Source organism: Arvicola amphibius, chromosome 1 (assembly GCF_903992535.2).
Source record: "Arvicola amphibius chromosome 1, mArvAmp1.2, whole genome shotgun sequence".
NCBI classification, from domain to species: Eukaryota; Metazoa; Chordata; class Mammalia; order Rodentia; family Cricetidae; genus Arvicola; species Arvicola amphibius.
The window spans coordinates 98,872,610-98,885,877 of record NC_052047.1 but is presented as its reverse complement, the minus strand read 5'-3'; the positions used below and the strand labels follow the sequence as shown (position 1 = coordinate 98,885,877).

The window sequence follows — 13,268 nt, the reverse complement described above, 5'->3', positions numbered from 1 at the left end:
AGGAAAGGGGAAAGGAGGAAAGCGGGGACTACCTATTCATTCTGGGAGGAGGGCAGTTTAAATAGCCTGTGGGAGTGGTCTTGACCCTTCCTAGAGAGGGGTCTTATGCCAGGAGCTGGGGCGAAGTCCCCAGGCAAACAATCCAGACTTTTTGTATTGAGGAGTGTTGGGAAGCTGGGGTGATGCTTTCGACCAAACAATAATATAAAAGTGGAAATATAACTAATATTCCCACCACTGGGAGGCTGAGGTAGAAGGAGTGGGAGTTTGAGGCCATGACCTGTGTCAAAACTGTTTTTCCTGCCCTTCACGGTGCACCACCCTCCTTTTGTCCTAGCTCAATTAAAAAACTTCCAGAGCCCTGTACCAACTCTAACTTCTCAGTCTTAAAAGCCCCCTTGGCTCCTTAGGTATAGGGTTAAAAAAAAAAAAAAAAACCGTCCTGTTTTGAAACCGGGGCTGGCCCCTACATAATGCCTAGTTTCTAATTCTCCAAGTGCTGGGATGACAGGAACTGACCCTGTAGACCTGCTCACAGCATCCTTACTCCCTGAGGCAATCTCACCTGCCTCAGCCCCCAGAGTGTCAGGATGATGGTGTGAACCACAGTTATCCAGCTTTTTCACAGTTACCTTGTATAGACCAGAACTTCAGATTAGAGATCCGCGAGCCTTTGCCTCCAGAGTGCGTGGATTAAAGTTGTGAACCAAAATCAAAGGGCAGTGGTGGCACACACCTTTAATCCCAGCACTCAGCAGGGAACAGCAGGTGGATCTCTGTGTTCAAGGTCAGCCTGGTCTACCTGCGAGTTCTAGGACAGCCAGGACTACACAGAGAAACCCAGTCTCGAAGGAAATAATAGTGTGTGCCACCACTGTCCAGAAAAGTTTGGTTTTGAGTCTCACCATTGTTGCAAATATGTACTGTAAATTCCATTAAAACATATACTCCGCAAGGTGTCGCATAAAAATATGTGCTGTAAATTATATTAAAGCATATATATTCCAGGTGTTGCATAGGAATTTTAGTCCCAGCACTTGGGAGGGAAAAAAAGGAAGCAGAAAGAACCTTAAGAAAACAAAGGTTGATCGACAAGGCAATTCTTTCTGTCGAAGACTGTGCCTGACCACACCAAAGAGCAAGCACATAGGGGCATGAACCCACTGTCTTTTATTCTAGGTGGTCACTGTGTTTTTTCCAACAAGTGATGTAAACATGGTCCCATATAGTTAGGTGACAGAGACGGGAGGGAGGGACCCTGGAGCTCTGTGGTCCGTCTGCCTCGCAAAAACGGCAGGCAAGCTGCTGGCCACAGTGACTCAAAAATTGGTGGCGGAGTGGTTCCACTTTTATTTTTCTTTTAGACACTGTCTCTCTGTGTAGCCCTGGCTGGCCTGGAACTCCCTCTGTAGACCAGGCTGGCCTGGAACTCAGAGATCTGTCTGCTTTTGGCTTCACATCATGTGGAATTAAGGGTGTGGCCATCATCCCCTAGTTCCACTTTGTTTTTATGTTATTTTATTTTTCTTTTGCTTTTTTTTTGAGACAGGGTTTCTCTGTAGCTTTGGAGCCTGTCCTGGAACTAGCTCTGTAGACCAGGCTGGGCTTGAACTCACAGTGATCCGCCTGCCTCTGCCTCCCAAGTGCTGGGATTAAAGGCGTGCGCCACTTTAGCCACACTCCACTTTGTTTTCTGGACAGATTTTCTCACTGAACCTGCCGCTCAGTGACTGAGCTGGGTTTGCGGCCACGGAGCTTCAGGGATCCCTAGCTCAGTTTTCCTTGTGGTGTGCGGCAATGACAGGGGAGCCACCACACCTGGTTCTTTGCAGTGTTTAGGGATTCGAACTCATTTCCGTCTGCGTGTGAGGCAAACGCATTCCCCACTGAAAAGTCTCCTAGCTTACTAACCTAAACGAAGTCCAGCACTTCAGTTACCTCAGTCAATTTCCCTTTTAAGTAGCCTTTCCATAAGGACTACATTTCCCAGGATCCGACAGCGAGCTGTGGTCACATGACTAGAATCTGGCCAATAGCGGAGGTGATGCATTTTTTTTTTTTTTATCTTTTTCTCCTTCCTCTTCGACCCAGGCTGGGATGGTGTACCAAATACCGGACCTCGAGAAAAAAAAACCATTCTCCAGGCAGCTTAAAAGACAGCTAAGAAGATATTTTCCTACGTTAAGTATTTTTCTGTTTTAGAGACAGGGTTTCTCTGTGTACCGCTGGTTGTTTCCCTGGGTAGCTTTGGAGCCTGTCTTGGAAAACGCTGGCCTTGAACTCACAGAGATCTGCCTGCGTCTCCCGAGGGCTGGGATTAAAGGCGTGGTCACCACACCCGGTTTTCAGGTATTAGTTTTAAACTGTGTGTGCACACGAGTGCCGTGCCCCCCGGAGTCCAGAAGAGGGCGTCGGACCCATTGAGCCTTCCGATATGAGTGCTGGGAATCCAACCAGGATCTTCTGTAATATCGGCGCTCCTACCCATTGAGCCATCTCTCCCGTCTCCAGATGAACCTTAATTCTTCTTCATTTCTGCTATTTTAATTACTTTCGGTTTTTTCTTTGTTGTGTGTATATGCTTGTACGTGTTTGCGTGCAGACATTTGTGTGTGTACAGGTCTGAGGTGGACATCGGACGGCTTTCTTGATCTTTTATCTTTCTTTTTTCTTTCTTTTTCTTTTTTTTTCAGGCTGGGACAGGAGGATTCCTGATACTCGCTGGCAGGCTAGCCTCCTAGAAGAACTCTAGATCCAGCGAGGGCATGTGCCATCACGCCTAACTTTTTACACAGGAACTTGGAATTGAGCACAGTTTTTTGTTTGTTTGTTTGTTTTCTGGTTTTCAGAGACAGCTTGGAGCCTTTCCTGGAACTAACTCTTGTAGACCAAGCTGGTCTCGAACTCCCAGAGATCCACCTGCCTTTGCCTCTCGAGTGCTGGGATTAAAGGCGTTTGCCACCACCTCCTGGCTTTGAGGACAGACTTGACAAGGACTTCACCAGTTTGCTGTTTTGTTTTTGTTGTGAACTCCGGATCCCAGGCCTTCCTCTTTCTGAAATGGCAGACATACAATCAGTCCTGTGATGTTGGTGATGGCCGCTTGGGGCATGCTAGGCTGCCCATGTGCCTTCTGAGTTCCATTTTTTTATTTTCTTTTTAAAAAAGTTTTATTTATTTATTTATTATGTACAGTGTTCTGCCTGCATGCATGCATACCTACACCCCAGAAGAGGACACCAGATCTCATTAGAGATGGTTGTGAGCCACCATGTGGTTGCTGGAAATTGAACTCAGGATAGTCAGTGTTCTTAACCGCTGGCCCATCTCTCCAGCTCCCAACTTTTTATTTCTTTTTTAAAACTATTTATTTATTTATTATGTATACAATTGTCTGTGTGTATGCCTGCAGGCCAGAAGAGGGCACCAGACCTCATTACAGATGCTTGTGAGCCACCATGTGGTTGCTGGGAATTGAACGCAGGACCTTTGGAAGAACGCTCTTAACCACTGAGCCATCTCTCCAGCCCCCAACTTTTTATTTCTTTAGTCTTACAAGTACCACATGAATTAGGTTGTTATTCAGTCTAATGACCGGAGACATCTATTAACTCATCCGAGGTCTCATAGCACATTAAAGCGAACCCAGAATTTAAACTCACACCACAGCTAAGCAAATCCTGAATCTGAGCCCTGCAGTGGTGGTGCACGCCTTTAATCCCAGCACTTCGGAGATAGAGACAGGTGACCTCTTTGAGTCAGCCTGGTCTTCAAGAGCTGGATCCACAAAGAACCCCTTCCAAAAAAAAAAAAAAAAAAAAAAAACCCACCACCACCAACAAAACAAAAAACCAAAACAACAACAAGGAGACCAAGTCTTGTATGTAAAAGCAAAGAGCCTTTAATTTATGCAAATTTGCAAACTAAGTCTTTCCCTACATCCAACGTAATGGAATAAACAGAGAGCCCCGAGCTCGGTTAGAGTAGAGTTTTATAGTAGTAAAGATGGAGGGAAGGGTTTGTGAGGTTCAGAACCTCTGATTGGCTGACCTTTGTCTAGGGGTGTCCTGGTGAATGTGTGAGCTGGCAGGTGGTCCTGTCTACAGTGGTTGGATCGTTAGGCATTTCCTTAGGATGGTCTGTTCTTGGGTGGTGCTCAGCTAATCTCAGTTTGGTCCTTCCTGCCCTCAGGTTTTGCCTCAGGGTAAACTACTGAGACTCAGGCCTCCTTTAAGCTGCTCGTGGTTGGGTCCCACTGTTTCCTATTAAACTTGCCATGGCTGAGTCCCACACTAGTTCCTGGACAGCCAGGACTGTTACACAGAGAAACCTTGACTCGAAAAAACAAACAAATTATTAATCTGATTTTTCTCCGTGTATAGAGTTCTCTACACTCTGGAAATCAGATCAGAGCTTCATACAGTTGCGACGTTTGGTCAGCAGGGGCCGCTGCCACGCCCCTTGGTCTGGGCGCGCACGCGCAGTGGTACCTCTCTGTGTCGTTCTCCGCACTCCGCTTCCGCCTGAACTGATGACCGCGTCCGCTCGCGACCCTGGCTCGTCTACTGCAGACTTTGCATATCTTGGAATCTGTGCATCTGACCCCATCCCCGCAGTAGCCTGTCCACGCGCCACTCTCTCTTCTCAGCTCTGAACGTTGCCCTGTTCTCTCCCCTCATCATATAGCTTCTTAGAATCTGCCAACAATGCCGGGTGGTGGTGGTGCACCCCTTTAATCCCAGCACTCGGGAGGGAGAGGCAAGCGGATCTCTGTGAGTTCAAGGCCTGGTCTATAAGAGCGAGTTCCAGGACAGGCTCCAAAGCTACAGAGAAACCTTGTCTCAAATTTAACTCCTAAATGAAACCTAATTACTTAGTTTCTGTTGTTCCAGGCCAGTCTGGGCTACATGGTGAGACTCTGTCTCAGAGTTTTGTTTTCAAATCGATTCTATTTTAACCAGATGGTAGTGGCACACACCTTTGATCCCAGCACTCCGGAGCCGGGGGCAGGAGTATTTCTGTCTACTAAGTGAGTTCCAGGACAGGTTCCAAAGCTACAGAGAAACCCTGTCTCAAAAAAAAAAAAAAAAACAAAAAAAACAAAAAACAAAAACAAAAAAACCCACTAAAACCACTTAGTCTTTTTGAGCCAGGGTCTCCAATAGCCCAGGCTGACTTTGACCTGCTGACCCCACCTTTTGCGCCTCTGGGTGCTGGCATGCCTGGTTTCTGTGGTTGTTTGAAATGGAACCCAGGACTCGGACATGCGCACCCTGTTCTCATGGAGCCTGGCCCGGCCCAGCCTGATCACTTTGTTATTTATTATTCAGAGTGTATGATATACATGCAGCAATTTACGGGTGGGTCAGATACCTTCATGGAAGGCCTTTCTCTTTCCACCATGGGCTTAGGTCATCAACGGCTGACAAGTGCTTTCCTTCACCGATCTCACCATTTTTATTTAGTTTTGAGACTATATATTGCTGTGAAGCCCAAGTTGTCTGGAAATTTGTACAGTCCTCCGCTTCACCTTAGAAAACTTTGGGAGGGGGCTGGAGAGATGGCTCAGAGGTTAAGAGCACTGACTGCTCTTCCAGAGGTCCTGAGTTCAATTCCTAGCAACCACATGGTGGCTCACAACCATCTGTAATGAGACCTGGTGCCCTCTTCTGTTCTGCAGGCAGAAAACTGCATATATAATAAATAATAAATCTTTTTTATAAAGTTACAAAAAAGAAAACTTTGGGAGCACAGGACAGTTCCTTCAAGTACGACCCCCAATCACCTTTTTTTTTTTTTTTGGTTTTTTGAGACAGAGTTTCTCTGTGGCTTTTTTTGGAGCCTCTCCTGGAACTAGCTCTTGTAGACCAGACTGGCCTTGAACTCACAGAGATCCGTCTGCCTCTGCCTTCCGAGTGCTGGGATTAGAGGTGTGAGCCACCACTGCCCGGCTCCCAATCACCTCTTTTGTTTTGTTTTTCAAACGAAGTTTCAGCCTAACCAAGGCTGGCCTTGAACTCACGTACTGTGGATCACAGCTTTGCTCCAGTTGCAGGGGTGTGCGCTACCCCACCCTCGAATCTCTTCTTTGAATGAGAACATTTGCATCTTGCCTTGCAAAGACCACACGCTCCAGAGATAGAACCATCAAAGCCTCTGACACTCGGTATTGAGGAAAAAAAAATCAGGGTGAAATTTCCCCCAAGATCGCGACCAGAGGATGTACAGAGTTTAGGTGTTCCTCTTGCATACTTGCCAGTCAGTTGTCATTGTCATTGAGAGACCGTGGCGGGGGAGGCAAGTGCCGAGTTATTTTAGAGCCAAGCTTCGAAAACCGTATTGTTTTATTTATTTGTTCTAGGCTGGGACACCTCTCTTTCCTCTCCCTCACTGGCAGCCTAGGAGGGTCACATGTGTCTCCTACGTTTAACCGGGGAGCTTGAGGCTTACAGAGGGGAGTTGGTCTGCACTGACGCGGGAAGCGATGAGCATATATTGTGTGCTGGAGGCTGCGCGCCCAGGGTCAGGCCGGGACAGCCACACTGCGCGGTCCTGCAGCGCCTCCTGATGGCCGCGCGAGACCGGCGGAGGGAGGGTGCGGCGGAGGCACTAGGGTTAGGGTTGTTGCTATTGACTGAATCTCGTCTCAAGGGAGAAATAAAAATTAGAAGAGACAAAATTCCAAGAAACAGCAGGTCTTGTTTGTATTGGTTTTGAGGCGTCGCCCAGGGTGCCCTCGGAATTCACTACGCAGCGGGGGTGATCTTGAATTCCTGATGCCCCTGCCTCGTTCTGCTAAGTGTTGGGATGACAGCTGTTTGTGTGCCATCTTTCCCGGCTCTATTTTGTGTGTGTGTGTGTGTGCGTGCGTGCGTGCGTGTGTGTGTGTGTGTTCCTGGCCCTGGCTCCAGGAGAATTAGGAATTCAAGGACAACTTCCACAGTCTATTGAGTAGAGAGGATCTACCTGATTTCCTGTCTCAAAAAAAAAAAAAAAAAAAAAAAAAAAAAAAAAAAGGTGTCAGAGGGCCCGAGGGCCTGGTGTGCTGGCACAGGACTTTAATCCCAGGGGTGGGACAGCAGAGACAAGCAGATCGCCTTGATTTGGGGCCAGCATGGGTTACATAGTGAGACTATGTTTCCAAAACAAAAAGGTGAAATAAAATACAGGCAAAGTTTACAGATATAATTCCGTAGCCAGAACGCTAGCTTTCTCCCAGAGCTATCACGTTACATAACAACCTCAAACCCAGGAAACAGGACCCAACCCACTGACCAGGTCCGAATTTCAAAGTCCTCTTTAATAGTTCTCCAAGGTCTTTTGCGAATCATCTCGGAAGTGATAGCGTTCTGAAGCAGCGAGGCTTTAACACCCAAGGGTGGGGAGCTGGCCTCGCCCCGGCACCTCCGCAGCCGCCTCCTTGGCGTTCCGAGGGTTAAATCCCCAGACGCAGGTTCCGCGCGTGTGCGGGGCCAGGCACGGCCCCGCCCCAGCGAGCACGCCCGCGACGTGCGCGCGCCGTCACGTGACCGGCCCAACCGGCGTCGCCCTATAAAGGCCCGGGCGTTGACGTCAGCGGTCTCTTCCGCCGCAGCCGCCGCCATCGCCGGCGCACCTCGCTCTTCTGTTCTGCCCGTGAGGATCCGGCGCCATCCGCAACCATGGTGAGTGACGGCGGCTCCGCGGGGCTCGCGGCCGGAGCCGGGCGCTCGCGGCCGCGGGGAGTGGACGTGGCGGGTCCCCGGGACGGACGGGGAGGAGACATGGCGGCCGCGGCGGGAGGCGGACGGACGGGCGCCCGGCGCCATGTCTGCGCGGCCCCGGCTCGCTGTGCGGTGCCGCGCCGCGGCCCTCGGCCTGCTAACGTGGCCGCGTCCCGGGGCGGCGACGCTGGGGCCGGGGGAGGAGGGCGGGCGTCCCGCGCTGACAGCCGAGTGGGACGTCCCTGCGGCGGCATCGCTCTCCCCCAGCAACCTACCTGTCACCCGAGCGTCACGGGAGCGGGCACGGCAGCGCGTGCTCGGGGTGCTGGGCGGGCAGGCCTCGTGCCCACAGCAGGCTGTCTATGGTGGAGGTGGCTGGCCCGGTGGGCTCCGCCATGGCAGGTGTGGCCTTGCAGCCGTGTGTCACGCCGTGGACTGTTCCTTGGGAAAACACCCGAGGCTCCGTCGCGCTTGGGTGCGCCCTCGAGAGTCCACGGCCATGGGGCTATCGACCGGCTGCTGCCTGCCAGGCCGAGCGCTCAGCCTGGGCGTCCGCCCCTCCCCCCGCCGCAGGTGAACTTCACGGTAGACCAGATCCGTGCCATCATGGACAAGAAAGCCAACATCCGGAACATGTCTGTCATCGCCCACGTGGACCACGGCAAGTCCACGCTGACGGACTCCCTCGTGTGCAAGGCCGGCATCATTGCCTCTGCGCGAGCCGGGGAGACCCGCTTCACCGACACCCGCAAGGACGAGCAGGAGCGCTGTATCACCATCAAGTCCACGTAAGCGGGCTTCTGGGGTAGGGGTCGGGGGCCGCCGCTGTCTCTGCCCTTTGTGCTTGGAGTAAGGTATGCCCGCAGGGACCCTGCTGCCCAGTACACGGTGACAAGTGGGAATGCCTTGGTCCTGTGGGCAGTGGCCACCTTCTGCTGGGCTGACTCCCCGGCCTCCCCTGCAGCGCCATCTCCCTCTTCTATGAGCTGTCTGAGAACGACCTGAACTTCATCAAGCAGAGCAAGGACGGCTCCGGCTTCCTCATCAACCTCATCGACTCCCCAGGCCACGTCGACTTCTCCTCGGAGGTGACAGCTGCCCTGCGTGTCACCGATGGAGCTCTGGTGGTGGTGGACTGCGTGTCTGGTACGGGTGCATGCTGGACGTAAACATTTGCAGAGACGAGGGAAACTTAGGTTTTACCTAGAGGTGGGGGTGCTGGGGTGGCCTTGGACTGGAGAGGAGGAGCAGGGGAGTTCAGGCCAGTCAGGACCACACAGGGACTTGGAAGGAGGAGCCCAGGGTGCTCTTGGGAGACAGGCTGTTCAGTTCCCTGTATCTAGCTGCAGGGACGCGACCTCGGGGTCAGAGACATTGAGGAATAGCCCTTAATGCCCGTCCAGGGGACTTCTCAGGGTCTGACATCGTTGCTAGCCTTTACAGGATCACACTTAGATGTGTTGACTGAAAACCCCACTTCCCTTGCAGGCGTCTGCGTGCAGACCGAGACGGTGCTACGGCAGGCCATTGCAGAGCGCATCAAGCCTGTGCTGATGATGAATAAGATGGACCGTGCTCTGCTTGAGCTGCAGTTGGAGCCTGAGGAGCTGTACCAGACCTTCCAGCGCATCGTGGAGAATGTTAACGTCATCATCTCCACCTACGGCGAGGGCGAGAGTGGGCCCATGGGCAATATCATGGTGCGGAGCCCACCTTGTGGAGGGGGTGGGGCTGGGTCAGCAGCCATGCTCTCTGGGAGTTTTAGGCCCGAGACATGATGACTGAAATTCTTCACTTTGACCTGATGTCTGTTGAAGAAACTCTGTGTCTGAGCCAGTGCTGCTTTGGCAGGGGTGGGCTTCTGAGGACTGTTCCTGGTTCCATGTTGATCAGTGTTGCTCTCCTCTCCTCCCTTAGATTGACCCCGTCCTGGGTACCGTGGGCTTTGGCTCCGGCCTGCATGGCTGGGCCTTCACTTTGAAGCAGTTCGCAGAGATGTATGTAGCCAAATTTGCAGCCAAGGGTGAAGGCCAACTGGGGCCAGCTGAACGGGCCAAGAAAGTGGAGGATATGATGAAGAAACTTTGGGGAGACAGGTGAGTGAGTGTAAGGTGTCCTGTGCACGTCCTGCACCACTCAGGGCTCTGGGTTGAGCTGCAACATGACCTTTTCCTCTTGAAGGTATTTTGATCCAGCCAATGGCAAGTTCAGCAAGTCGGCAAACAGCCCTGATGGGAAGAAGCTGCCCCGCACCTTTTGCCAGCTCATCCTGGACCCAATCTTTAAGGTGGGTGAACAGTGGCTCTGTCCTGTGGGCAGCAGTCGCTGAGTACCCTCGCCGCGGGAAGCAGTGTTCGTGTTCCCCTGTTCCCGTCCCAAGCCCACATCCATCTGTGACAGGTGTTCGATGCCATCATGAACTTCAGAAAGGAGGAGACGGCCAAGCTGATCGAGAAGCTGGACATCAAGCTGGACAGCGAGGACAAGGACAAGGAGGGCAAGCCGCTGCTCAAAGCTGTGATGCGGCGCTGGCTGCCTGCAGGGGACGCCCTGCTGCAGATGATCACCATCCACCTGCCGTCCCCCGTCACTGCACAGAAGTACCGCTGTGAGCTGCTCTACGAGGGGCCGCCTGATGATGAGGCCGCCATGGGTAGGTGTCACAGTCCATCCCTACCCAGCTCCTGGGTCCCGCAACCTCCGCAAAGGGTAACTTGAAGTCCTCTCTCTCCAGGCATTAAAAGCTGCGACCCCAAGGGCCCTCTCATGATGTACATTTCCAAGATGGTGCCGACCTCCGACAAAGGCCGCTTCTATGCCTTTGGTAGAGTGTTCTCCGGGGTGGTGTCAACGGGACTCAAGGTCCGCATCATGGGCCCCAACTATACACCTGGGAAGAAGGAGGACCTGTACTTAAAGCCCATCCAGAGGTGGGCACTGTCCCGCCCCTGCCTGCACTTGCGCCCCGACTGTTCCTCATGGCCCTGTTGACCTCCTCCATCCTTCCCTCTAGAACCATCCTGATGATGGGGCGGTATGTGGAGCCCATCGAGGACGTGCCCTGTGGGAACATTGTGGGGCTGGTCGGTGTGGACCAGTTCCTGGTGAAGACTGGGACCATCACCACCTTTGAGCAGGCGCACAACATGCGTGTGATGAAGTTCAGCGTCAGCCCTGTCGTCAGAGTGGCCGTGGAGGCCAAGAACCCTGCCGACCTGCCCAAGCTGGTCGAGGGGCTGAAGCGGCTCGCCAAGTCTGATCCCATGGTGCAGGTGAGCCTCAGGCTCTGGTGCTGGAGTGTGGTGGTGAGTCTAGGGGGAGCGCTGGGAGAGGAGGGCGGTGCCAGCTGACTGTTCCCATAGTGCATCATCGAGGAGTCTGGGGAGCACATTATTGCCGGAGCAGGGGAGTTGCACCTGGAGATCTGCCTCAAGGACTTGGAAGAAGACCATGCCTGCATCCCCATCAAGGTTGGTACCTCCTCAGGGTCCTGCCAGGAGCAGGGCCCTCGTAGCTCTCTGCTGCTGCCTGCAGGTGTTTCCAGCAGTCATGGGTGTTTCCTTCTGCAGAAATCTGACCCCGTTGTCTCATACCGGGAGACGGTGAGCGAGGAGTCCAATGTGCTGTGCCTGTCCAAGTCCCCCAACAAGCACAACCGGCTGTACATGAAGGCCCGGCCCTTCCCAGATGGCCTGGCTGAGGACATCGACAAGGGGGAAGTCTCTGCTCGCCAGGAGCTCAAGGCTCGGGCACGCTACCTGGCTGAGAAGTATGAGTGGGATGTTGCCGAAGCCCGCAAGATCTGGTGCTTCGGGCCTGACGGCACCGGCCCCAACATCCTGACAGACATCACCAAGGGTGTGCAGTACCTGAATGAGATCAAGGACAGCGTGGTGGCTGGGTTCCAGTGGGCCACGAAGGAGGTGAGTGTGGGGCCTGGGTGGACCGCCTCTGGGGAGCTCTGCTTCTGAATGATTATTGGGATGTGACTAGCCAGCTTTCTTTCTTTAGGGCGCTCTCTGTGAGGAGAACATGCGTGGTGTGCGATTTGATGTTCATGACGTGACTCTGCACGCTGATGCCATCCACCGAGGTGGTGGCCAGATCATCCCCACAGCCCGGCGCTGCCTCTATGCTAGTGTGTTGACCGCACAGCCCCGCCTCATGGAGCCTATCTATCTTGTGGAGATCCAGGTAAACTTGCCTGTCTGTGTGGCACCTGCCCATCCTCCTATGTGCTCTGATGCTCACTGCTTCTCTCTTTCCCACAGTGTCCTGAGCAAGTTGTGGGTGGCATCTATGGTGTCCTGAACAGGAAGCGTGGTCATGTGTTTGAGGAGTCCCAGGTGGCTGGTACCCCCATGTTTGTGGTCAAGGCCTACTTGCCTGTCAATGAGTCCTTTGGTGAGTGTCTTCCCTGGCTCTCCTGTGGTATCCCAGGCCTCTGCTCCCTGAGGTTGCTGGTTTGCATATTAGTGGAACAAAAACAAGATGCCTGTGTATCTGGGGTGGGTGTCACAGGCAGGCAGATCTGACAAAAAGTCAAAGGACGTCTGGGCAGGGTTGTGGAGGCCCAGACCTGGGGCTAGGCTCCTTGCTGAGTGTCTTGCCTCTTGTGCAGGTTTCACAGCCGATTTGCGCTCCAACACGGGTGGCCAGGCCTTCCCCCAGTGTGTGTTCGACCACTGGCAGATCCTGCCTGGGGACCCCTTTGACAACAGCAGCCGCCCCTGCCAAGTAGTTGCTGAGACCCGCAAGCGTAAAGGCCTAAAGGAGGGCATCCCGGCGCTGGACAACTTCCTGGACAAACTGTAAACGGCTCGGCACTGCCGGACACTGCACGGTGCCCGCCCATCAGAAGACACCTTGAGACTGTCCCATAATAGTGCTGCTCCGGAGATTGTGGGGCCATCTGCCATAGCTGTGTGCTAATACGTGGATTCTATTTATTTTGGAATTCCAAGGCAGCAGAGTCCCCTCTGCAGGCTGGACTGGCGGGCCATGGGGTGGGCGGGATACCACGCTATCATTCTCAGAAATGCTCGGATGTCAAAAGTCTATAAATAAACGCATTCAGAGGTTTGTGGGGTCCCTCTATGGCCCAAGTGCAGTTCCCCAGAGCGGAAGAGGGGGGCGTTGCTAATGGGAGGTGGGCAGCCTCCTGGGGACCGTGACTGTGACACTTGAGTAATAAATGGCTGTGGTTGACCTCCCTGCACTCCTTCCTGTGCTGGGCGCGACTTCCAGGGCGCACTACAGTGACCCTGAGTCTTGAGACAGAATGGACTTTGTTCCATTCCACTGAGCTCTTAGTTGCCTCAGGCTTTGACTCCAGGATGGACCCAGCCCATCCTGAGCTGGAACTTAAGCCTGTCCTCTGGAAGTCGGTTTCCACGTCGACGTACGGTTGGCCAATCGGGTCAGAGCCGGAAGACAAAGTCAACCAATAGCTCTACCTGCTAGTGCGTGAGGGTGACGGCAGCAGAAGTCCGCTGGCCAATCAGTGCCGTTTTACTGCCCAGGTGGCTTCTGCGTGGCCAATGGGTGCTGGCTTCCGCGTGTGGT

The 13,268-nt window shown here is 53.2% G+C and overlaps 1 protein-coding gene and 1 non-coding gene across 2 annotated transcripts; both read left to right on the top strand.

Moving 5' to 3' along the window:
- The first annotated feature begins 7,516 nt into the window (after positions 1–7,516).
- Eef2 (eukaryotic translation elongation factor 2) lies at positions 7,517–12,785 on the top strand. Its single transcript, XM_038311588.1, has 14 exons — positions 7,517–7,664; positions 8,277–8,491; positions 8,668–8,849; positions 9,192–9,403; positions 9,621–9,799; positions 9,885–9,990; positions 10,104–10,356; positions 10,438–10,633; positions 10,717–10,975; positions 11,066–11,173; positions 11,273–11,626; positions 11,715–11,897; positions 11,975–12,107; positions 12,325–12,785. Exons 1-14 carry the CDS (start codon positions 7,662–7,664, stop codon positions 12,516–12,518), a joined length of 2,577 nt encoding a protein of 858 aa, XP_038167516.1. The 5' UTR covers positions 7,517–7,661; the 3' UTR covers positions 12,519–12,785.
- LOC119806108 lies at positions 9,474–9,537 on the top strand. Its single transcript, XR_005284139.1, has one exon. It is a non-coding gene; the product is annotated as a small nucleolar RNA SNORD37 (small nucleolar RNA).
- Positions 12,786–13,268: the final 483 nt, after the last annotated feature.